The sequence below is a fragment of the Saccopteryx leptura genome, chromosome 2 (genome assembly GCF_036850995.1).
Source record: "Saccopteryx leptura isolate mSacLep1 chromosome 2, mSacLep1_pri_phased_curated, whole genome shotgun sequence".
Classification (NCBI taxonomy): domain Eukaryota; kingdom Metazoa; phylum Chordata; class Mammalia; order Chiroptera; family Emballonuridae; genus Saccopteryx; species Saccopteryx leptura.
Window position 1 is genome coordinate 346,388,088 of NC_089504.1, and position 24,704 is coordinate 346,412,791.

General features: G+C 59.3%; 1 protein-coding gene across 4 annotated transcripts in view; it reads right to left on the minus strand.

Annotated features, from left to right (window-relative positions):
* Positions 1–671: 671 nt before the first annotated feature.
* RARA (retinoic acid receptor alpha) overlaps positions 672–24,704 on the minus strand; it is a 44,096-nt gene continuing 20,063 nt past the window's right edge. For 2 of the 4 annotated variants that reach the window (XM_066364244.1, XM_066364243.1), the window contains exons 2-9: positions 23,726–24,260; positions 9,479–9,627; positions 8,032–8,173; positions 5,743–5,903; positions 5,288–5,464; positions 3,754–3,958; positions 2,859–3,017; positions 672–2,216 (exon numbers count right to left, since the gene is read on the minus strand). In XM_066364244.1, the coding sequence (XP_066220341.1) occupies positions 1,999–2,216; positions 2,859–3,017; positions 3,754–3,958; positions 5,288–5,464; positions 5,743–5,903; positions 8,032–8,173; positions 9,479–9,627; positions 23,726–23,903 (1,389 nt within the window). In that variant the 5' untranslated portion in view covers positions 23,904–24,260 and the 3' untranslated portion in view covers positions 672–1,998. Of the gene's footprint in view, positions 2,217–2,858; positions 3,018–3,753; positions 3,959–5,287; positions 5,465–5,742; positions 5,904–8,031; positions 8,174–9,478; positions 9,628–15,021; positions 15,594–23,725; positions 24,261–24,505; positions 24,524–24,704 lie in introns of those variants that run through there. The other 2 variants (XM_066364245.1, XM_066364246.1) reach the window with 2 other exon arrangements.

Here is a 24,704-nt window from a genome sequence, read left to right on the forward strand (position 1 = left end):
AACCCTGGGCTTGCCTGGTCAAGGCACATATGGGAGTTGATATTTCCTGCCCCTTCTCTGCCTCTCTTTCTTTCTCTCGCCCTCCTCACTAAAATGAAAAAAAAAATTTTTTTAATTAAAAAAAAAGACACTGCCCTCTATGAGCTTTGATGTGTAGTGTGAGGGGTGGGCAAAATTGGTCTCTAAGGACCCTTTAAGGCTGCCACACTCGATTCTGTCAACCAGGAGCATCCAGGTTCTCCTGCAACCTGTGCTTCCTGCTCCGGAGTGACCCCTAGTGGGAAGAGGAGGGCAGGACAGCCCTGTCGGAGGCTATCCCAATCCCTTGTTCTTGTAAATTTGCCGTGAGCCCGATTCAGGTCCCCAGGCCAACTACCACTCTGCCACGAAGGTTAGGTCTGTATTCATTCTGAAAGTAGAACTCTTCTGCTACTAAATGATGCCCAGATCCAACCTCCAGCTTCCCCAGGGGCAGCATGCCAGCTTCCTTTGGGGGCAGTTTCTCCCCATGTCCTTTCCCCACCTCCAGACTGGGGCTCCCCGACATAGGGCTTCCTAAAAGCAGGCCTGTCTCCTGCCAGCGGGTCTCACGCGGCCGGCCCCCAGTGCTTACACCTGACCCCTGCTCCAGCCCGTGCCCAGACACAGAGAAGATGGCGAGGCAGCAAGGCTAAGGCATGTAGAATAAATAGAACTTTATTCTTTATCCAGTATTTCTCAGTGGAAAGTCCAACAGTAACAGATGCACCAGCGGGCTCTGGGGGATGAGACCCCAACCCTGGGGCAAGGGGGGGCAGGGCAGAGCCAGCTCCCCCAGCCCAGGGGTGCAGGGGATGATGGGAGGGGACCCCCTTAGGCCCGTCCTGCGGGGCAAGAAGGGGACACGGGTGTAGGGTGGGGCTGAGGGGGCAGGCTAGGGAACTAGCAGAAGTCAGGCCAAGTATGTCTACTGGCTTGTCTTCACGTGTCTGTGTATGTGTGTGTCTGGGGGGGCCTGTGGGGGTGCTGGTGGCTGTGAGGCTGGGGGGGCAGGGACAGCTCAGACCCCTTGGCCAGCCCCTTCACAGTGGGGGCTGGAAGGCTTATTAGATCATGTGGGCCCTGACGGGGGGCAGCTCAGAGAGACACCCACGTGTATGTTCTGAGGGCCCCCCCTTGCTTGGCCCCGACCCATCTCTGGTGGTGGGCGCCCTCCTTCTAGGGGCACAAACTGTCCCCGCCCAGTGGTTAGGCAGAGGGAGAAGGGGCGCAGGCTGCTTCCCCCACATGAAGGAGGGGAGGGCAGGCCTCAGAAAGTTAGTACTTCACAGTTTTAAAGAGAAAACTGAAGAGAAAACGGCTGGGGAGGAGGACCGGGGAGACACAGGGGCACGGGGAGAGGAGAGTGGGAGCCCCTCCAGCCTCTGCCGCCCCTGGGACCCACCCCGTCCAGCGCTAGGCCCAGCCCCCCAACACACCGCACAGATTCCTTCAGTATAAATGTGCTTAAAATGAAAATTCTTATTAAAAAATCAAAACCAAAAAAATTAAAATAAAAACAAAACCAGCGAGAATATCTGGGGGGTGGTACGGCAGGGTCTGTACAGGGGAAACCCCCACCCCGGCCCACCCCCCGTCACCAACCAAGGCAAGGGGGTTCCCCAACCGGGGGCAATGGCTTGCAAGTTCTGAGGATGGGGGAGCCAGGTCCTGGCATTTGCTGGTGATGAAGATGTGGCGAGGTGGGCAGAGGGGGCGTCTTGATGAACACAAGGCCCCCAGGTGAGGCCCAGGACCAGGGGTCCTCACGCAGTTCGTGACCTTGCCCCTGATGTCACCCCAGGCTGCAAGGCGGCAGTCCACAGCTCCCGGGCCTCTGTCCAGAGTCGCCATCTCCTCCCTCCTGTCTCCGGAAGGAAGGACAGGCGGGGGGCAGGGCTGGCTGGGGTCGCATGGTTGGTAGAAAGGCAGAGAAAAGCCGGGCGAGGGGCAAGGGCTGTGTCCACGGGGCACAGGCGGTCACGGGGAGTGGGTGGCCGGGCTGCTTCTGTTGGAGCTGGGGCTGAGGCTGGGGCTGCAGCTGCGGGGTGGGGCGGCCAGGCCACCCCCATCCCGCCCCCCGCCCCCCGGCTGTCCGCTCAGCGTGTCCAGGCCCTCTGAGTTCTCCAGCATTTCCTGGATGAGAGGCGGCATGGAGCCCGGGATCTCCATCTTCAGCGTGATCACCCGCTCGGCCCCTGCAGAAGAGGGGACGAGGTCAGCACACACCCAACTCCTCCAGCCCTGCAAACAACCGTGGGTCCAGGAGGGCGGCGCAGCGGGGGCAGCGATCAACACCACCAGTGTCAGCGGCCTCCACACAATGAGCTCGGGCTCGGCTCTCTGCCATAAGCAGCTCTCTTAAGTCCTCAAGTTCGAGGGGCAGCAGGGAAGGTGGTTCTGAACTCGGGCTCTGGGGTCAGGCCACCTGGTTTGACACGAGGCCCTTGCTACGCGCTGTGTGCTATGGCTTTTCCTGAGACACCTCAAAACGATTCCGCCAACACCACCATGATCCTGACTTCTCGGAGGAGTTCAGAGATGTCCAGGGACCTGCTCAGACACACCTCCATACTCTCGGGTTCCAGAGCCTAACCACCACGCCCAGGTGACACTGCCAGCTTACAGCTCACAGGCATGAGGTCACCTGGGCATGGTGGAGTCTTTGGGGGACCTTGGTCTAGACACAGACAAGGACAGCTTAGGTCCTGAAGAGTGGGCACAAAAATATGGGGTGCTGGCTCAGATGTGGGGGGCCCGGCCCGGGTCCTGGGCCAGCTGTTGGAGCCCAGCCCCACCCAGCAGGCACATGGGGCCTCCCCCAACTGTGGGAACCTCACCCTTAGCACTGATGCTTCGCAGGTCTGTGATCTTCATCAGCATCTTGGGGAACATGTGGGGTCGGCTAGGCCTCCGTTTCCGCACATAGACCTTCAGCGCCTCGAGCAGTGGCTCCTGCAGCATGTCCACCCTGTCTGGTTGTTCCAAGTCCTGCCGGTCTGGGGAAGCAGAGGGCCCCCCTGAGCAGCTGCCCTGGACAAGCTAGGAACACCCTTGTGCTCCCAGCCTTGGCCACTAGGGGGCGCGCCTGCCCAGGCCACAAGCTGGGCATCTCTGCTCCCGGGACCTCGCCACACAGGACAGTGGAGGGTCTGTGAGCTTTGATAAAGGCTGTACAGGTAAGCAGAGGAGCTGAAGACGTGGGTTGTCCAGAGCCGGCCCTGACAGCCCCGTTCCTAGAAATGGGACCGCTAAACACAAGCAGTACCGACCTCAAGCACAGGGAAGATGCCCAGGCAGGTCTCACATCCCACCCATTATGGACACCAGCACAATACTGCGGGCTCGTAACAGTAAAACAGTAACAGCAGCCAACAGTTACTGAGTCTGACTCTGGGCACACTGCACCCTATTATTAATGACCACCCTCACTGGCCCATCAACTTTATGAGGTGGTGACCATTATTGTCTCATTTTACAGAAATGGGCGCTCAGAGAAGTTTGGCAACCAACTCCAGGTCAAAACTGGCCAGGATTTGAGCCTGTGTGGTGTGACCAGGTGGGGAACCAGAAATCAGGCCACACAGCAGCCCTGCCCCTCTGGGACTCGGTTTCTCCTCTGACCAAGGCCTGACAGGGGCTGAGGTCCTTTCTGATCTGATGATCCCTGGACATCCTCGCAAGGGGCTTCACCACTGCCCTGGGCTGGCCCCGGGCCCCGGGCCCCCTGCACACCTCCACAGATGAGGCAGATGGCACTGAGCAGTCCAGTCTCAGCATCATCCATCTCCAGGGGCAGCAGCTGGTTGGCGAAGGCAAAGACCAGGTCTGTGAGGGGGCCAAAGCCGGCGTTGTGCATCTGGGTCCGGTTCAGGGTCAGCCCATCCGAGAAGGTCATTGTGTCCTGCTCGGGCGTGTACCTCGTGCAGATCCGCAAGATCTGGGTGCAGAGGAGGCACGAGTTTAGTGCCTCGGCCCATCCTCCAGCACCTCCAGCACCAACATTCATCCCTGCAGGACCACCTGGCAGGCGGCCAGACGAGTGCAGCCTGATAGAATCTTCGACACTAATAAAAACATTCTAAGTCTGCACCACCCAACACGGTCGCCACCAGCTCAGGGCGGCCACTGGACCCTTAAACCATGCTAGTGCAACTGAGGAGCTGAACTGAGTTTAATCTTGTTAATTTAAATTTAAATAGCCACACACGGCCAGCAGCTTCTGCACTGGTCCTGTTTAAGGTCAGCCTTCTGTCTCCATGCAGAGAATTTCAAATTCTGTAGAAACTGGAATTTCCAGGCAAGGATCACAGCAAATTTTTGTCTACAGCTCCCATGACGGAGTACACAACAGGAGCTCAATAAACGCATCACCTTCCCCTGTGTCAAGCCTTGATCCCGCCTCTTGCATTCAGGGCATGGGACTAGGAGGCGACCTGGAGACAGGGCACTCTGCACCTGCCCGCTCCCACCAGGACGTCACACCCGGGTTCCCTACCCTGCAGGGGCCCCAGAGGGCTGAGCTAGTCAGGATGACGTGGGGTGGGGGTGGGGTCCTTGTCAACAAAGGCTTTGGCAGTTCCCAGCGCCCCCAATCTTGCCTCCAGCCCCGCCCGCCCTGTGGCCCCACCAGTCCCGACTCTAGCTGGGCCCAGAGCAGTAGGCCTTCCACATCCTGTCCTGTTAGGGATGCCCTCTCCCATGTCCCTCCTGCGTCCCTAGATGCCATCTCCTCTGGACATTCTGCCTGAGGCCCCGAAGTTGTGGCTCTCTCTCTCCGTGGAGGGAGGACAGCCCTTCCCCATCTCCAGCCGGTACTTATCGCAGTTTGCAATCTGTTTATCAGAGCTGTCGCCTCCAGATTTAAAGACAGGAGACAGAGTTGGGTTCACCTCTGTTCCTGACACCCACCCAGCTCGAGCCCTGGTCGCAACAGGGTCCTAGGTGAATCTTTATTACAGACTGAACAGATGGGAAGATGGGTGGTTGGACAGAAGGCTCAACAGAAAGAGCGGCAGAGGGAGGACAGATGTGTGCGCAGGGAAGTGGGCGACCCACTGTACCCAGGGGCTGAGGGGCTAAGCGGCCAACAGACAGGTAGACCCGCGGACAGATGGACACATGGAAGAAAAGAAGGGTAGATATTTGGGTGGGTGGGACATCTGGACAGGTGCATTCCAGGCAGATGTTTGGGAAGGTGGTTATTTGAGCGGCAGGACACGCTCCAAGGCCATGGGGCAGTGTGCAGGGGGTGGGAGCAGGCCCTCACCAGGATGTCCAGGCAGGCAGCCTTGAGAAGGGTGATCTGGTCGGCGATGGTGAGCGTGGTGAAGCCAGGCAGCTGCTTGGCGAACTCCACAGTCTTAATGATGCACTTGGTGGAGAGTTCACTGAACTTGTCCCAGAGGTCGATGTCCAGAGAGACACGCTGTTCTGAGCTGTTGTTCTGAGAGGACAGGGAGAGTGAGGGCCTTCTCCTCAGGGCACCCCAGCCTGGCCGGGCTCCACCAGCCCCGCAGGCCTGCCCTGAACCGGCCTGCCCTCCTTGAGCGCTCCTTGAGAGGTGGAAAAGCAGGAGGAAGAGAAGAGGGGAAGGGGGGACGTGCAGACCCAGGCAGGGGTGAGGAGCCAGCCTGGCAGGAGAAGGGGGACCCCGTGAGGGGCCATCCCGGGCCTGTGGCGCTGCGTACCCCCGCCCCACCAGCCAGGGGAAGGGGGACCTACCGTAGTGTATTTGCCCAGCTGGCAGAGGGCAGGGAAGGTCTCCTGGTGCGCCTTGCGCACCTTCTCGATGAGCTCCCCCACCTCCGGCGTCAGCGTGTAGCTCTCGGAGCACTCGGGCTTGGGCGCCTCCTTCTTCTTCTTGTTCCGGTCGTTCCTCACCGCTGCGGGGGGCAGAGACCACTGGTTAGAGGACAGGGCAGACAGCGGTCCACCCACACATCCCGTCCATCCCAGCCTGAGCTCCTCCCACCAGAGCTGCTGGCTGTGAAGTCATCACCAGGTGGGTGCACACATAGGAGTGTGTACAACGCGCACACACAGTCTACACAGCAATATGCACACACACAAAAACACAGCATGCACGCGTGGGAGTGTACACAACAATGTGCAGGGACACAAACACACGTACATACGAGTGCACTGGCAGAAAAGGTGTCAAGTCACGGTCCACCCCTCTCTGCCCACCTAACCCACACCCCAGGTCCTGCCCTAGGGCCCCAGGACACAGCACCAGCCCACCGTCCCATACTCGCCCGCTCCTACTCCAGCCCACACTTGGGGTTCGTGGGGTCCCAGGCTGACAGGAAGTGTAAAAAGTATCCCTGCTCCATGCTCCGCCTCTCCGCCCCCCACTCCCTTGCTTCCAGGAGAATAAGCAGCCTCACTGGCCCCAGACCTCCTGGCAACAGTCTGTCTCCTTGGGGGTCCCTGGGACCCGCTCAGCTAGAGGAGGCAGCTCCTCTCCTCTCCTCTCCTCCAGCAGGGAGGTGGAGGGCTCCCCAGCCTGGAAGTGGGGGGCTGGCCAGGAGAATCTCTCGGCCCATTAGCTGGGGAGCTGACAAATCGCAGGGGCGCTGAGCCGCACACACCACTCGGCTTTAAAGAAGCGATGGGGTCGTTACCAGCCGATTATCCCAGACACACAATCACTCACTGGGCCAGTGGTGGCGGCTGCTGACGCTGGAGGAAGAGAGGGTGGGGTGGGGGCCCCAGGAGGGGGCATCGGGGTGGGGGGAGCTGGCATAATTTGGAGATCACTCATGTCGATTCTGCAAATTCAATAAAGTGCAAGGGAGAGAAGGGAGAGGGAGAGGGAGAGTGGGGGGATAATTTGGGAAGAGAAAATTGCAGCTGTGACAAGACGTTTATCATTCGGAAGCTTTAATTCTATTGAAATGGCAGCTGCTCAGCTCCAGGGCACAGAGCAGCCGAGAGAAGGGAGGGAGGGAAAGGGGGAGATGGCGCTGGGAGGGAGCCGGGGTCCCCACCCTGGTCCTTCTGCTTGAGGGGCGCTGGGAGTGGAAGGTGGCAGAGCAGAGAGGAAGAAGTGCTGGGCCCTGAAGGTCCCAAGTTGTCATCACCACAGCACAGAGCCGCCACTTCCTGGGTTCAACAAGGCAGTCCCTGCCTCCTGGGGCAGGTGTGGAAGGGTGATGCAAGACCCCTCCTCTGCCGTCTGGGGCTCCTTGGCCCCCCCATGTCCCCTCCCCACTTTCTTCTTCCACTGCCCAGCCCACAGAGGGCTAGGGGGTCCTACAGCGCCCTCCCCCACCCCATCCCCCAAGGCTCAGGCTCCATGGCAACGGCCACGCAGACAAGGAGGCGTCTGTCAGCGTCATTTATCTCTGACATCATCAATCACCGGTCACCATGGCAACACCCATGATTCAACACAAGAGGGTCTCCCAGTCCAGCCCTCCTTCCTCCCTCCATCCAGCCTCAGCTGAGCTCAAACTGGAAACTCCCATCCCTCTGGGATCTGAGAAACCCCAGTTCTCTCTTCCAACTCCAGGGTCCAGACTCCACCACCGGACAATGACTCTTAGAACCCTGTGCCAGCCACACCCTCCCCAATACACACACACACACACACACACACACACACACACACACCAACTGGCACCCCTCAGAGTGCGTCCTTCCCTAAGATGCATAATCCAAAGCGACCCAGGGATGCCTCTGAAACCTGCCTCAAAGCCAAGAAGGCCTTGAAGCCAGCTAGCCTGGAGCAACACATATGTACACATGTGCAAGAATACACAGCCAGCCACATGGAAACAGGAACGGCTATCTGCATATGGACACACAACCAATTAGACATAGGCACAGCCAGCCAGACAGGTGCTTGGAACTATACACAAACCTTCCTTAACCACGAGCCCACATGTTAGACCACGGGTACGCAAGTTCACATCCCTACACACGTTCACACACCCCTGCTCTCCTGGCCTTCAGGAGCACCACAGGCCCCGCCCAGGGGTGGCCCGGCCCCTGGCCCCTGGCACTCACACTCTTTGGACATGCCCACTTCGAAGCACTTCTGCAGCCGGCAGTACTGGCAACGGTTGCGGGTCACCTTGTTGATGATGCAGTTCTTGTCTCGGTGACACGTGTACACCATGTTCTTCTGGATGCTGCGGCGGAAGAAGCCCTGAGTATGGAGGGGAGGGAGTCAGATCAGCTGCACCCACAGTGGGAGCCACACCAGCCTCTGGTCTCAGGCAGGGTCGCAGAAGGCCAGGCCGCTGCCGCCACCAAACCTTTGGCCATCACCTGCCTAGCAGTCCAGATAAGGTGGGAGGATGGCCCAGCTACAATGATACACCCAAAGAACCCTAGCACCTGCCTCCACACTGCGGGTAGGCAGAGGTCTCCCCCAACCCGCACCTGTAGACCCTGCTTCCTTTCTCCTTAGAAAACGGACCTCAGGGCTGCCGGTGACTCAGGAAAAGGGAGAGACGGGGCTAGACAGGAGAGAGGCAGAACCCTGGAACCCACAGCCCGGACTCAGAGCACAGGACGAGGAGGCAAGCAGGAAGACGCCATGCAGGCTCACATAGGCTGCCCGGAGGGAGGAAGACACACACACTCTCAGGAGCAAGCAGCCAGACACAGGGAGACGGGCACAGACGGCCCTGCTCGTGAGGGGCTCCGCACACAGGCTAACCAGAGACAGACTGACAGGTGAGGGACAGACCAGGAACAACCGGACAGGACAGGCAGACACACACACTCTGAGGGCTTCTGCTTTGCCCTTGATCTTGGCACCACACCTGGGGACAGCTATGCCAGGCTGAGGGGCAGTCTAGAGCCCCAAGTCCCAAAACTGTACAGCTTCTGAGCCCCCACCTCTGGGGAAGAAACAGGTACAGAGGCTCAGGCCCCGGGAGGTGAGGGGAGGCCACGCCCACGGCCACTGGGAAGGTGGCAACCACATCTGTATCCTGCAGCTTAATGCAGGCGCAGGGAATTCCAGGGAAATCCAGACACCGGGAGCCCACAGCCTGAGCACCTGAAGGAGTGGCCAGGGCAAGGCGGCGGCTCCGAACTGCCTCCTGCCAGGCCGCATGGCGAGGTTCAGGCAGGGCCACTGGGGGCAGGCCTCCTGGGGCCCCAGCCAAGAGCCACTAGGCAGCCAGCTCACCATGGCAACCTGAGCAGCGGTGGCAGAGAGCAGTACTAGTACGCCCTGCCAGCAGGAGGACGCAGACAGGGAAAGAGGCTCAGCGCTCAGACAGGAGGGGGACCTCTCTGGTTTGGGGGACCCCTGCTTATCTATGGGGGTTCTATTGCAGGCTTCCTGTCCTCCTCCAAGGCCGCTGTCACCTTCCACATAGGAACAAGTGAAGCAGCTTCAGGGACATCCCCCACCCCCAACAGCATCCTCCCAGGACATAGCAATGGGGACATTCCATTTATCTAATCAGGACTGTCTTTCCCAATGGACTCCACTCACCTTGCAGCCCTCACAGGCGCTGACCCCATAGTGGTAGCCTGAGGATTTGTCTTGGCAGACAAAGCAGGGCTTGTAGATGCGGGGGAGGGGAGGCGGGGAGGGAGGACTGGGCACTATCTCTTCGGAACTGCTGCTCTGGGTCTCGATGGCTAGAGAGAGAAGAAGGAGGGGCAGTTAGAGACCCACGTTGCCATCCTTAACACCGTGCCCATCCTGCCTCCTGATCTCTCCCAAGAGCCCCTCCCAGTCTCGCCACCACTGCCAGGACTCACACTTGGGGACAGGAACAGTTTCAGAAAAGCTGGGACTCCCCAGCCAGACTTGGGAAAAGAGGCTGCCAATATAGCCATCAGCACCCCATCATTCCTATCTACTTTGAAGGACCCCACCTGCAAACCCAGAGAGATCAGGTGACAAGCCGTCAGATGTGTATGGACTTATTATGTGGACATGGCTATGGGGGGGGGGGGGCTGGTTCTAAGCCCTGGCCCTTTGGCGGCCTGGACCCATCTCCCCCAGTTAGGAAGGAGTTAAGGCCTGTGAGGAGGGAGGGAAGAGGACACAAGCTGGGGGCAGAGGAAACTGGGGTCAACAGGATATTCAAAGCCGGCCACTCCCCCACCCCCTCGGCTTCCGCTCCCCCCTCCCCTCTCTGACAGCAGCCATAGCCCCTCCTCCACCCAAACAATCCCCTGGCCAAGGACTCAAGGGAGGGTGCGCAAAGAAAAGCTGCGAATGTTGGGGCAAAGCAGGCGGTGACACCCTGATAAGCAGGGGGACCCCCCTAGAATGACAGAGGGGAGTCCCTACGGGCCCCGGAAGCCCCTTGCTCTGGGTGCCCAGTCTGGGGGGAGCAGCATGACAATGGGGGTCTGTCTGTTCCCATCAATGCTCCGTCTGTCCGGCCTCACTCAATACTATGTCCGGGTTACTGCCCCCCCCCCCCCCGTTATTCAGCTCCAAGAGGGCAGCCAGGAGCTGACCCAGCCAGCAGGGCAGCCTCACTAGCCAAACCCTTCGCAGTGCCTGGCCCCATGCCCATCACCGCAGGCAGAACAGGGCTGGGCTGGGCAGGGGCTGTCTGTGCCTGAAACCTGGGCGCTGGGGGTACACTGCTGGAGGGGGAGCTGTGACCAAGGCAACGCTAGACTCCCAAAGGGCCGCCCCGCATCCTCCTGAGGCCCTCGCCAAGTCCACCGTCCAAAGACAAGGAGCACCAAGGATGCCTCCCCAGTAGGTAGATCCCTAGCTCCTCCCACACCCCAGAACCCTACCTAGTCCCATCCCAAACTCGAGCACACAACGTTCTGGTATTCAAAGGGCCCAGAGCTTCTGGCCTAAGCACCCTACAGCCATGAGCCACATGGCCTCCAAGTCCAGGCACAGAGAAAAGAAGAGCCACACACCGGGGGTCGGCTGCAGGCTCCCCTCCCCTTACCTGCAGACACACCATGGACTGCCTGCCAGGCGGTTGATGACAGGGGACCAGGCCAACTGCCTTGGCAGGGCTTTCCTGGCTCTTAGTAGGGCTTGGGCACCACTTCTCCGGTCAGCCTGGCTGACCAGCACCGCTGTGGCCCCACATCCCCAGGGACCACCAGCTCACAGCAGAGGAGCACTGGGTGCCACACGGCCACCAGCCAGTCCACAGACTCGTCACGGACCCCGCCTCCCAGCCCTCTGCTCCTCACCCCAACATCCAACTGGCCTGCTTTTCCCCCACTTCACTCTCCCGGAGGCCAGACAAGCAACTCAGACAGGAGAGGCCTGAGAACAGCTGCTGGGGGGGGCAGGGTTGGGGGGCCTGGGTGAGGCCAGGAGGCAGAGGGGTGAACGACAAAGGAGCCCTTTGTTGTGCTAACTTTTTCCAAGACGTAACAGGAGTAACAATAGACAATCCAGACTGCTGGGGGGGGGGGGGTATCAAGGACATGGGGGGGCAGGGAACAGACGACTGTAGCCCAGAATCCCAGTCAGTGTTCCAACAAGCAGCGGATGGAGGCGCTGACCTGCATGCCCTCCCCATTAGCCCTTTGCCCTGGGCAGGCCTCCTCAAGGCCCCGCCTCTAAAATGGACTGGACTGGAGGGGGAGAAGGGACAGGGGGGTGTGGGGGTACAGAGTGGGGTGGGAGGGAGGCGGGGCACGGGGAGACAGACAGGAAACCCGGATGAGGAATAGACAGCTCTAAGGTCAGAGTCAAATGAGCAGGGCAAAGGCCTGTAGAAATCTGGAGCTCAGGCAAAGTCCGGAGGGTGTTTATGGAACTGAAAGAATGTGCTTTTTAAAATTTGTTTTTGGGGCCCTGGCCGATTACCTCAGTCAGTTAGAGCACTGTCTTGAGACACCAAGATTGGGGGTTCAATCCCCAGTCAGGGCACATACAAGAAGCAACCAATGAATGCACAACTAAGTGGAACAACAAATAAATGCTTTCACAACCCAACAACAAGTGAATGCTTCCCCTGCCTTTCTCTTTCTCCTTTTCTCTGTCTAAAATTAAGTAAATAAGTAATAAGAATAAAATTGTTTTCTGGTAGGATAGGGGATATGACCCGCTGTGGGGGTTACAGTTTGGCTGGGTGAAGCCTCCTTTCCACCGCTGCCTTTGAGGCTATAACACGGCCTGTACCACCACCTCCAGAATATCCTGTCATCCAGGTGACAAGGCTGAGGCTTCCCAGCATGCCCTTTGAACCCAGAGTCAGGCCGCAGCGGCCACCTCCTGCGGCCTCCAGCCAGCAGCCTGGGAAGGCGTAGGGCACTTTGGGACCCTCACAGCCTCGGGAACAGTTAAGGACACGGCTTCCACTCTGCCCACACAGCCCATGGGGGAAGGCCTGCTATGGCCTGCCCCGCCCCACTCACCTCCCTCCCCAGAGGCCCCAGCCAACAAATCTCTCGTCTTCCTGCAGAAAGACTAGGCTGGAGAAGCACCACACCTTCTCAGCTCAAAGTTCCAGCGCCCAGAGCAGGGCTGGCACCGGCCCAGGAAGCCTGGGTCCCCTCCGAACGCGCTGCCAGGGCGCCCCTCCCCCTGCTCCCCTCCAGGCGGGCAGGAGGCGCGGAGCGCTCCGGATTCCCCACGCCCCAGAGCCGCTCGCAGGCTCGCACAAGGGGCCGGTTTCCTGGAGGAGATCGGCAGGAAATCAGCTGGGCCCCCGTCCAGCGGCTCCCCTCCCAATCCAGCCGGCGCCCGCTCCTCTGCAGCTCCCCTTGCAGCCCCTGGGGAGGGATGGAAAGGGGGCGCAGGGCTCTCGGTACTGCCCTTCTTCCTCCCGGGGGGAGGGTGGGGTGGCTCGGGTGCAGCTCCGCGGCGGCGGCAGCGGAAGAAGGCCCCTGGACCAGCGGCCGTCGATAAGCATCTATCCCCCTCCCCCTAGTATGGGGGCCACGTGCTTCACATTCTTGGACGTCTGGGAACGGGCGGAGGCGTGAGCAGCGGAGATTCGTGGGGGACAGACGGGGAACCACATCCTGTGTACCCCTTGTCCTCTAGTGCCCCCAAACGGGAACTCTGGGGACGGTGGCATCGTCCCCAGGGTCCTGCAGGACCGAGAAGCTCTCTCAAAGCTGGCCTGCCGTCTCTTCCCACCTTTGATTGAAGCAGGAGGGAGAGAAGAACCCAGTGTGAGGAGGCTGGCCGGGTCCTGTCACCCGGGGACCTCCACACACACCAAGGCAGTGATAGTGACCTCATGTACTCTAGACAACGTCTAGTTGCCACCGCCAGCCTCCAAGTCTTTCCAGTGCTTCAGAATACCCCTCTCCATCTCACAGCCTTGGGGGCAGAGCCCCCTGGCACTCTACCAACATATACAGACACACGGACAGACTAGGGCCCAGGCCTGGAGTTCATTGCCACCCAAGACAGGGTGTGGAGGACAGACCTCCACTTCCCCAAGCCCTGCCTCAACAAACCCCTTCAGTTGGGGCCAGAAGAGCTGAGCTGCCCCCAAGGGCAAAGGAAGAGATGGGGCTGGAGCCCAAGGTCTTCCATACCTGCTTCAGCCCGTCCTTTGGAAAAGGCTGCCAAAGCGGTGGAGGGGGTGACCTGGAAACCCTGACCGAATTATCCACTTGGGAGGGGGCTACCATCCTCCAGCTCGGGGAGGGTGGGAAGAAGGGTCCTGGTGTCATACCTTTCACCTCTCCGTTTCTGCCAAAGTCAACCCATGCTCACACCTCTGTCTCTCTCACTGTCTACAAGCAGATCTGCCCCTGGAGGCAAAGGTCAGGGGACGGGACAAAGCAAAGGCTGGGGTTAAGGTGGCTCTGGGAGGGGCAGAGGTGGGGCGTCTCTCAGTCTTTCCTCCTAGAGCAAAGGGGTTGAGGTGGCCCTGCAACCCTCCCCAATCTGCCAGGCCCCCAGAGACCCACCCCACCCCTCCTCCCTTGCAGGCGGGAGGGAGACAGCAGGTTCAGGAGGGTGGGGAAAGCTCCTGGGAAGAATTGGGCCCTGAGGGGAGTAGGAAAGAAACCCGAGCCCTGTAACAATAACCCCCCAGAGGAGTGCCAGCTCTCTCCCACCCAGGTACACTACTCCACACAGCTGGGTATGAACACGCCCAGAAGTGCACCCCAGGCGCTGCAGCTCCCCCAGTGCACACAGCCCCTCCCTCCCAGAGGAGCCTGAACCCAGACAGGGGCACTGAAGAGAGGTGAGCAGGCCGCCAGGGCTCCAGAATTCTCCTCAGCACCCCTCTTAGGAAGGGACAGTCCAGTACCTGCCCCTACCCCCCAGTGAACACAGGGTAACAAAAGGACACGGCTGGGTTGGGAGGGGATGTGTTCATTTCCAGAGTAGCCCCAGACCCACAAAAAACACGCCCCTCCCCCAGAAAACGAACGAGGTTAGGATTAGGGTGAGGATTCTTCCCTCTAGAGCGGCTCTCCCTCCATTCCTGGGGCAGAAACCTACTAAAGATGCCAGCCAAGTGTCCAGGGCCAAAACTACACTCAGATAGACAGGTGCCCCTCCTCAAGATAGAAGGGTCGCTTATGATGGTAGAAGGGTGTTTGATGAAGTTGCCCCTTCCTGCCACACCCCACTGCCAACACCAAAGACATTCAGTGCTCCCCTGACACCCACACTAAGGACACAGGGAAAAGGCTGGGATCTGGGGAGGAGGCCCCTCCTCCTCAGGGAAGACAAGCCCACAAATAGGACCTTCACCCCACCCTCCAGGGTGGGAGAAAGAACCACTCTGCTGTGAAGCTACCGGATTCCAAGCAAGAAGATATGAAATGAGGAAAGGGGCTGCATCTCCCCTCCAAGAAGTGGAAGGATAAATGAACAAATGTTTCCTGAAGAGAGGAACCCCCGAAGTTCCTCAGTCCTAATACAACAGCAATAGAGCCTAGGGTTACTCCGGGATTGCAATTGTCCAGCAAGGGCTCCTGGGTGTCAGCAAGAGAGACAAGGGAGAATGAAGGGTAGAGACAAGACCCCACCACGCCCCCAGGTTCGCATCCTCGGATAGGCGCGGAAGCCCCATTGCCCACCCCGACCCCTACAATAGGAGAGGGGTGGCTGGTACCTACAGTGGTTTGAGCCATTCCAAAGCGGAGTCCGGAGCGGGGTGGAGTAAGGACCGGCAGGGAGCCCCTTTTCCGGGAGCAAACAGGCCCGGTTCTGATTATAAAAATCCACCACCAGGAAAGGGTTTGGGGTGGGGGTGAGCCCCCCCACTTCCACACTCTCGTACATCTCTGCAAAGACAAGAGGTCCAAGCAGCGAAGTCCTGAGCGACGCCTCCCTCACTCAGCCGACGGCGCCATCGGAGGAGAGCAGCTGGGGGCGTGGGGCACGTCCCCCCCGCCCCGACTGGCGACCCGAGCGGGGGGGCCGCCTCTGCCCGAAGTCCTGCGTCTGAGTCGGCCCGCCGCTCCGCCAGTCCCAGGAAGAGCCGGGAAGTTGTGTGTGCTGGGGGTGCTCCTTGACTACCCCCGGGAACGCCCGGCCCAGCCCGGGAACTCCGCGGCTTCACCTCGAGGGGGCTCGCGTCTCGAGTCTCATGGTGTCCGAGACAGAGTCCCGCGGCTCCCCAAGTGCGCCGGGCGGGGGCGGGCTCAGCGCGGGAGGCGGGGGCTCCCCGAGCACTTCCTCCTCCCCGCCGGGGCTCCGGGGCTTCTCCCGAGCGAGGACACCGGGTGGGGGTGGGGACCCCGCGCGGCCCCGCCTCCGCCTGGCCCGTGGCTGGGGCTCCGGTGCGCGCCGCTGCCCCCCACCCCCCGCCGAGCCCACCTCCCCTGAGACCCCACCCCTTCCCCCGCCCCGTCCCGTCGCGGCACCGCCCCTTGGCTTAACCCTTTCCGGGCGGATCAGGCTGCAGCTGGAGAAGCGCGGGACTAAGACTGAGAGGCGGGATGTAGATGGGCGAGTAGGGGGAGCCTAGAAAGGGGGAGGAGAGAAGAGAAGACGGAAGGTAAAAGGCTCAGGAGGAGGAGTACGCCGAGGACGGACGGCGGCCGGGTCCTGGGAGAGGAGGGGGCTGCGCACCGAGGCGAGGACGGAAGAGGGGCGGCTGTCCCCCCCAGCCCAGTTCCGGCTCCCAGCCTCCCCCGTGGCTGGGTCAGTCCCCGACCCGGTGATGCCACGGCGGGGAGGTGTTGGTGCAGGGAGGAGGGGGGTGGTCCCGGTGTCCACCCCTAGCACACACCCCCACCCAGCCCGGGTCTCATTTGCCTAATGCAATGCGGCTGAACTCTCGCTGAACTCGCCTGGCGGCGCCTCACCTCCGGGTGACCCACCCACCGCTGCCCGTGACATCACTCGCTCGCCAGCCCGCCCGTGGGGCTCGCCTGCCAGCCCCCTGCCCAGCCGGGCTGGGCCGGCTCGCCCGGAAGCGTGGAGAGAGACTGCGGGAGGCGAAGGGCCGGGGTGCGTGTGGCCGAGTGTTTGTGCCACGGACGCTGCGTGCCGGGTGTCCCGGGTGCGACATTGTGCAGCTCAGGCGCTGTGTCGGATTGAGACACACCGGCTTGTGTCATTGTCTGTGACATCATGTGTGACTGGCCGCCTGCCCGCCCGCCGGAACCCGACGCAGCAACACGGGAGCTTCGGTATAGACGCGTGCAGCCGGGGCTCTTCTTCCCGCGCTCTGCGTGCTTCCGGTGAGCAAAGCCCCGCCCAGGGTGTCTCCCAGCCTCGGAACCGGGATCGGCCCCCCGCCGCACAGTCCAGCCCAGGAGAGATCAAAGGACGGGCTGGTACCTCCCAGCTGACCACTTCCTCCCGCAAGCCCTCGGGATGCCCGTTCACTGAAAGAAAGGCCTAGGTTGGGTAGGTCCGTGAAGGAGGGGATGCTACTGGAGGAGAGAGTATCCCATGACTCCCTCTAACCCTGCGGCGGAGCTCCCTACTCCAAAAAAGAATAGGAATTTATATGTGTCCCAAAGATATTCTTCTAGAAGCCAGGTTCTTAATATATGTATATTATCATTTAATCCTCACAGCAATTCCAAGAGCAAAGCAGGCATTATTCCCATATTACAACAAGGCTAGGTGGGTTGACCGAGATTACACTGCTAATAAAGGAGAGAGTACTTGAAATTTAGGCTGTCAGGCTAATTCAAGGGGAAAAAAATATATTTGGAGTACCTCCTTTGTGGATACACTGGTGAGCCTGCCCTTGCAGACCTTATGGAGCAACAGCCATTAAGCAAATATTTGTGATTATACATATATGTGTATGTATGTGTGTGTACAATGTGTGTGTGTGTATATATACATATATATACAAAAATTGCTATTACAACACAATTACAGTACATTACAGCATGCACTGAAGGAAAATTAATGTAGATATTGATGGGTCAGGGAGGACTTCAAAGAAGAGACCTAGGCAGGCAATGAGTAGGAAGGAGTGCAATCCCAGTGAAAGAGCCTGTGCAAAGGTCCTGGGGTTACAGAAGTTGGTGAGTTCATTCAAGGAACTAACAGAGTTGCCCAACCAGGCGGTGGCGCAGTAGATAGAGCGTCAGTCTGGGATGCTGAGGACCCAGGTTCAAAACGCTGAAGTTACCAGCTTAGGCGCAGGGTCACAGACATGACCCCATGGACACTGGCTCAGCTGGAGCCCCTCAGTAAAGGCATGTATGAGAAAGCAATCAATGAACAACTAAGGTGCCACAACTATGAGTTGATGCTTCTCATCTTTATCCCTTCCTGCCTGTCCCTGTCTGTCTGTCTCTCTCTCAAAAAAATGGGGGTGACAGAGGACTAGGGTAGATGCAGCATAAAATTCAAGAGGAAAAGGGACACAAGATCAGGCTGGAGAGGTGGGCTGAGGCTAGACCAGGTAGACTTGTTGGCCTCAGACTGTTTTGAGTTTTATCCTAAATGCAAGGAGAGCTCATAGGAAAATTCCAAGCAGAGGAGGGGCAAGATCTGAGTTACAGTGTTAAAAGGTCACTTTAGCAGCTGTATGAAGAATGGATATACAAGGGCAAGAGACCAGTCAGAAGCCACTGCAGTCATCCAGACAACATACAATGGTAGTGTAGTGTAGGAAACTGGCAGTGTTGATAGAGGAAGGTGGATTCTTGAAACTTTCTGAGGATAGAAATCAAGGGGGGGAGGTAAGAAAGGAGACAGCAAAGAGGACTCATGTGTGGCCTCTGTCGCAGCAAAGTTCTTGAGACTAAAATGTGAAGAAGTCTACTGGGCTGGTGGACAGGTGGGTGTGGGGCTCCGAAGTGAGGTCTCAGCTAAGTGAGGTCAGGGCTGCAGGTGGAATGCTGGGGGTGGGGCACAAATACAAGCCTTGGCAGTGAATGAGATGCTGGAGAAGAGGGCAGATCCTTCTACAGCTCTTGGTATCTTCCCAAATGATGTAGCTCCTAGGTACCAGTTATGTACTAGGCTCTGTGTTCCCAGATGCAAGGTACTAAGGGATGTGAGACTGTCCCCGCCAGCAAAGACCTGGGGACAGGGAAAACATCTCCCAAATGATTACAGCTCATGGCAGGAACTAGGAGAGGAGAAGTCACTTCGTGGTAGAGATGAGTGAGTGTTGTAAGAGAAAGAAGTAAGGGCCCACAGGCATTCAAAGGAGGGAGAGAGAGTGTAGCGAGTTATGGGGAATATCTGAAGGTTTCTGAGAAGAGACTGGATTCAAGATATTTCCTTGAAGGATGGATAGGATTTCTGAAGCTGGCGAAGGGGAGAAATCAGGGGTGAGATGCCTATTCTGGGCAACAGCAAGGTCATAGGACAGCCCAGAGCCAAACACAGAATCCTAGGGCAGTGGGAGAAGGGTAAAAGGCCAGCCCGCTGGGTTGGGGGGACTCGTGGCAGCCGCCTGCAGGCCTGGGGTGGGTCCTCTTCTGCTGCTCCACTGCTGCACCCCCCACAGTTCCTCTAGGGCTGTGTGCTTAGCAGGGCCTCAGCAGGTGTGGGCCCAACTGACTCACCGCCCCCCACTTGTGCCAGGCAGGGCTCCTTCCTGTCCTCAACCCCATCTGGAGAGGATAATAAGCAGGAAATCATGAAGCTCTCTGAGCTAGATGGACAGTGGGTCCCAGTACAGGGTGGCCATCCCTCAAGACAATTACTGGCTCCGCCTGCCTCCTCATCACTGCTCATCACATCAAGGGTACTTGAAGCTTACCCAGGCTGTCACCAGCAAGCAGGTCACCATGGCCTCATGGCAGCTTGGCCAGCCAGAGACAGATTAGAAGTCTTGCTTTAAAGGGGAGGAAACAGACTCAGGTCGGGTGACCTGCCCAAGGCCAAACAGGAAGAGCTGTCCTTTAAGACTGCTGCCCACAGGGGCCTTGGTTTGTGGGTTAGTTGAGGTTCCCGGCAACCCAGCAGTCAAAATGGGGGGGGGGGACCTCTGCTTCTGCAGTAGCCAGGGCTGAGGGCCTCCAGTCCGCCCTGGGAGACCCAGCTCCGCTGTGCACGCACTCCGTGGGGGCGGAGGAAGACAGCAGTGTGGGCACCGCCTCAAAGTAATCTGAAGAAGGGAAACTCTTCCTCTTTCCACAGAGGCTACCCCTGAAGGGTAGTCAGGGCCTGCACTGGCACAGCCCTTAGCATGGGGTGGACGTGTCTCAGGTCTTGGCCAGTCTAAGAGGAGGACATGCTTTCTTCCCTGAGTCCTTTACCCCAACCTATGCAGTCGTCCCGCCCAGAAGAGGCCTGTGCATTATTAATGCTGCCAGATAAGTGGTGAGGGGCCCCGTTTTCTTCAAAACCCCACCCAACTGTCTTTTGGCTGCCTCTACATTATAGACCCCAAGAAAGGCATTGTTAGCAGTACCCCCTTCCACGGCTGTCCCTCCTTCTGCCCTGGGGAAGGAGGGAAGGAGGGAAAGAGGGAGGACGTAGACTGCAAAGGGGAAGGTGTGGCAGAGGAAAAGGGCATACCCCCTACTCTGTCCCCCAGGGTTCCAGATCCTAGGGCCATTCCCCAGTCTCTAGGCACACAGCGAATATGTGGACAGAAAGGAAAAGTCTAAACCAATCATTTGGGGCTCCCATTCCCGGCTCCTTTACTGATTGCTTCCAACTTCCCTGCCCCCACGCCACTAATTGAAACAAAATAAGAATATGAACTGTGGCTTTTTACACTCTGTTCCTACAGTGTCTGTCTGGAGACCGGGGAAGGTTGCCCGCTGAGCTCTGCGAACTCCCGTGGGCTGCAAAGGGCAGGTTTGGGGGTGGGGATGGGTGTGAACAGATTGTATCCGCTGCTTCCAGGACAGGATGGAGATCTGGCCCAGGCCTCTTATCGCTCTTTTCCTCCAGCCTTCAGGATCCAAAACAGAAGAGCGGGTGAGGCTGGGGGAGCAGGAGCTCCTGAGGCAGAAGCAGGGTTTCAGCCATGGGGGAGGGGGTTTCAACACTGGCACAGCCCCCCACCCAGGGCTTCCCACGCGCAGGAGTGCCCCTCAGAATACCCCCTGGCAGTTGCCAATCTGGACGGTGGAAAAGAGCCCAGATTTCCCAGTCATGAACCCAGTGACAATCTCCATCAGAGCTGTTTCCTCACATGTAAGTGGAGATAATGTCCTTCTCCCAGGATTGCAGGGATTAAGGTTTGTAAAACAGAGATAAAGTCCCACAGACAGTAGGTGGTCCACAGATGTTAGCAACTTGTTCTCCCAAACTCCCACCTGGAAGGCCCTGGGCACAGCGCAGTCTGGCAGCAAGGGCCACAAGCCCAGCATGCGGCTGAGGGCCTTCCGTGGATCTGACACAGGCCATCTTGCCTAATCTCAGCCCTCTGAAGGAGGTTCTGGTAATAGCCCTGCTTTGTAGACGAGGACACATGCTCAGAGAGGTTATCAGAGTAGTAAGCAACAAAGCCATAACTCACACTACACTGCCTCCCCGCCCCACGGAATTCCTGGGGTAAGCAACAAAAAAGGCAGGTTAGTGTCCCTTCCAGTCTAGGGTAGGCATTACAAACCTTGCCCTCCCCAAACACACAACATAATCCACAGCCCACTCCCTCTTCAACACTCTATACCCTAAATCACAGCCCCCGCCAGCACACAAGCAAAGGGGTACCCCTTCCCCAGCTCCTCTGGATTTGACTCCCCCAAAACACACTCGGCTCTCTGACCTTCTCACCCAATGCACACAAACCATCAACTCCCTTCCCAACACAAACCCAACCTTGACCTCCTCCCCTAAGACACACACCACCCTGACCCTCACAGTGCACACAGATCCAGCCCTTCACAGTACATTCCAGTCCTCAGAGGAGACCAAGCCCCAGCAGCTGGTTTGGAGAGAAGGATCTTGTACCGTCTCTGGGACCTCCCACTCTGGCTTCCCGAGACTACAGCAGGACAAATACCCACCCCTCCCCACAGTGACCTGGGGAATGTGGATGCCATCCCACAGGCCACAGGGTCTCTGAAGGGTATACCCAAGACACCCAAGGTCCAGCCTCCTCTGGCTCAGGGACAGGAATGGGAGGGAGGGAGAGGGATGTGGAAAGAGCCTTATCAGCGAGGTTTCCTACAGAAAGTGGCAGAGGACCAGAACCTAGCATCGCTGCAGAATGGGGGCACAGACATCCACCTGTCCTAGGAACTGCCTGAGCCCAGCGCCATTCCCCAGCAGCCGGAACGGGGAAGGTGAGGCCGCCTCCATCTCCCACGCACGTGAATTTTGATGTCATGCTTTGAAACCCAGAGCTGAGAGCCAGGCCCCCCTGCCCTTCACAAGCAGGAAGATGCCCCTGGTCCCCGAACAGGGTAGGTTAGGGAGAAGCCCAGAAGCCGGGGCGGGGGGGGGGGGTGTCTGGGTGGGAAGAGAAGCTGTTGTTTACCCGGAAGGGGAGAGGAGCAGGGAAACCCACAGGTCCACACAGGGAGGGGGCAGAAAGGGGCATTGCCTAACCTGGGTGGAGAAAACCAGAGAAGCCTCTACTTGCCTGAAATGTGGGCACCCCACCCTGGGGAGAAAGGTTACCAGGGTGGGAAGTGGGGGACCCGGAAGCCCTCCCCACCCACCTCTAAGAAAGAGGAAGAACCTTGCAACATTCAGAGGAGGCCAAAAATTCACTCTTCTGACACAGGGCAGGACAAGGACTGGGGCCAGGCCCCCTCCCCCCCTCTGTGAGTCCAGGCCCCAGGTGAGCATGTCTGGGACTGGGTTCCCATCACCTGGGGAAGAATAAGTTGTCCACAGGCACCAGATTACAGCCCCCCACCTCCTCCTCCCCAAAAAAATCCCACCCTGGCAGGAAGCAGACGCTCCAGTTACCCGAGTTAGAAATATGAACCCCCGTCCCTGTAGACACAGCAAATACCCGACACAGATACTAGGACCCACAGCCACACCCACCCACCATCCAGCAGCCCTGAACCCAGAGACTGGCTTCTCTATCACCTGGCACAGACTGGAAGACCCGGCCAGACTCGGGTTCCTGCCTCCCAGGTCACTATGCCACCAGCCTCACATCCCATGAGGAGGACACAAGAGAGGGAAGAAAGAGAAACCGACGTGTGAGAAGAGGTGGTGGAAACTGAGGCAGTATCTGACTGCTCCCTTGCCCCTGGGCTTCACAGTGAGGGGCCTACTGGAGCAGAGACATAGAGCTCCCACTCCTAGCAGCTGGTGGGACCCGGGAGGAAGGGGGCCATGGTGGGAGCCAGGGGAGGCGATCCAGGAAGCAGTGGTGGTGGTGGGCGCTGAGCCAGTGCGGGCAGTGCGGTGCCTAGCCAGGGCCTGCCCCAGGCACAAAGAGACTCCCCGGCTCTGGGGAGAGGGCGCTGCCCCCACACTGACAAGGGGGCCCTGAACCAGCCCAGCTGGGCGCACAGGGCAGTGGTGCCAAGCAGCTTGCCAGTGGCTGTGGGAGGGGTGGTGGGTGCCCAGCCCAGGGTGTTCAGTCCCTGCCCGCCAGGAGAGGTGGGACACGTTTCTCAGGTCAGCAGCTGACCAGCCAGCCTGCTGGTCCCTGGCCTATCCTGCTGCTTCCAGCCCCCCTCCAGCCCCAGGCCAGGCCCTGGCTCCCTCCTCCCCGCCAGCCCTGGCCTGGAGCCCAGCTAGGCCCTGGGGGCCAGAGTTACTGTAAGCGGCCTGGCAGGCCTGAGGCCTGGCCTCTGCCAGCTGGCCATAGCCGCCGCCACCTCCCACTACCTGGCTCGGCCAGCCAGGGAAGGGTACTGAGACCCCCGTCCAGCTAACAGGCAACCCCCGTGGCAGAGGGAGGAGGCAGAGAGAAAACACAGGCCCGCCAAGAGCATGCATGTGTCCACAGCCGGAGTCCAGGCCCAGTGCCCCTCCTGGGACACTTGCTCTATCAGCCGGACCCTCCCTCTCCCCCTCCCCACAGGGCGGAGCGGGCAGTGGGAGGGGTCCCTGCTGCCTGCCCTTCTCTACCCCTCAGAGCCCCTTCCCTCAAACACACTGCGTCGGGTGGGGTGGGGCGTAGGTGGGTGCTGCTCTCTGTAGAGCTGCCATTTCCACCAAATGTCGAGAGGTTTGTTTACCCGCCTCCAGCCTGTGTCCAGACCTTGAAGCTATTTATAAGGCCCTCAATAGCACACCCAGGAGAGGGGTCGAGGGGCACCATGGAACAGAATTGTTTCATCTCTTCCTCTGCAGCCCCCAACATCAAACACAACCATGTGATTAGCCTACAAGCCTTTCACCTTTGAGCCTCCCAAACGACCGCCCGGAAGACCTTGCCACTGCAGCAGTACAGATGTGCCCAGAGGCCCAGCCCCGAGCTCCGCCCCCCCAGAACTCCCCCACCGAGCCTCCCACCACCCCACTTACTGGCTGGGGAGGGCGTGCTGTAACCGCTAACTGGAAGCTGGTGCTGGAGGGTGGTCAGAGCGCCTGGCGGGGAGAGTCCGCCCAGCATAGGGGGGAAGAAGAAGGCGTAGGGGGGCACCGGGTACCCATTGAGGTGCCCTCCCCCAGGTGTTGGGCAGGAGCTGCTGTTGCTGGCCATGCCAAGCAGCCACAGTCAGAAGGCAGGCAGTCTGGCAGAAGTCTCTGGCGGGCTTCAGGGCGCCCCTCCTCGGGGCATGGGGCCTGGGCCCAGAGGGGGTTTGGGTGGTCGGCCCACCCCCCCTTCTGTCCTGGAGCCGCTGTCCAAGGCTAGCCGGCCAATCTCAGCCTCCTGGAGCCCCCACTCTAGCTGGGGGCCAAGAGTTGGGAACGTCCCAAGAGTCGGTCCTTTGGTCAAGCAGTTCTGTGAGCTGCCCCTTTCCTGGGAAGGTCCAGAGCCAGCCTTCAAGACGCGGAAAAGGATGCTTCTCTTCGATGGGCCCCGGCTAGGCGGCTGGGGGAGCCATGTCCTGTGACGCTGCAGAAAGAGGAAAGACAGGTGAGTGGGCACTGAGGAGCGGGCACAAGGGCATTCCCCGTGGAGCTCCCCAACCTGGGCGGCCGGAGATTTTCCCGTGGCACCCGGCTGAGCAGACAGCTGGCACCTTGCCTGGCTGGCAGAGAGCGCCTGGGAGCAGGGCCCAGACACTGCTGGGGGTGGCAGGACAGCACAGCCAGGCTGGGGAGACGGGACAGAGCTCAGAGCCTTGGAGGGCCTCTCACCCACAGTCCTGAGGGGAAAGGGTCCCCAATGCCACCCCAAAGGTTCCCTGCAGCCCAGCCAGGCAGCTGTGCTCCCTCCCCCCGTGTGGGTTACCTGAGGTCAAGATGCAGAGAATGAGGGCTGGAGGGGGTGGGGTGGGGGAGGACAAGCTGCTTCCCTAAAGCTCTGGCACTTCTCAGAAAAATGACTCCTAAGCCA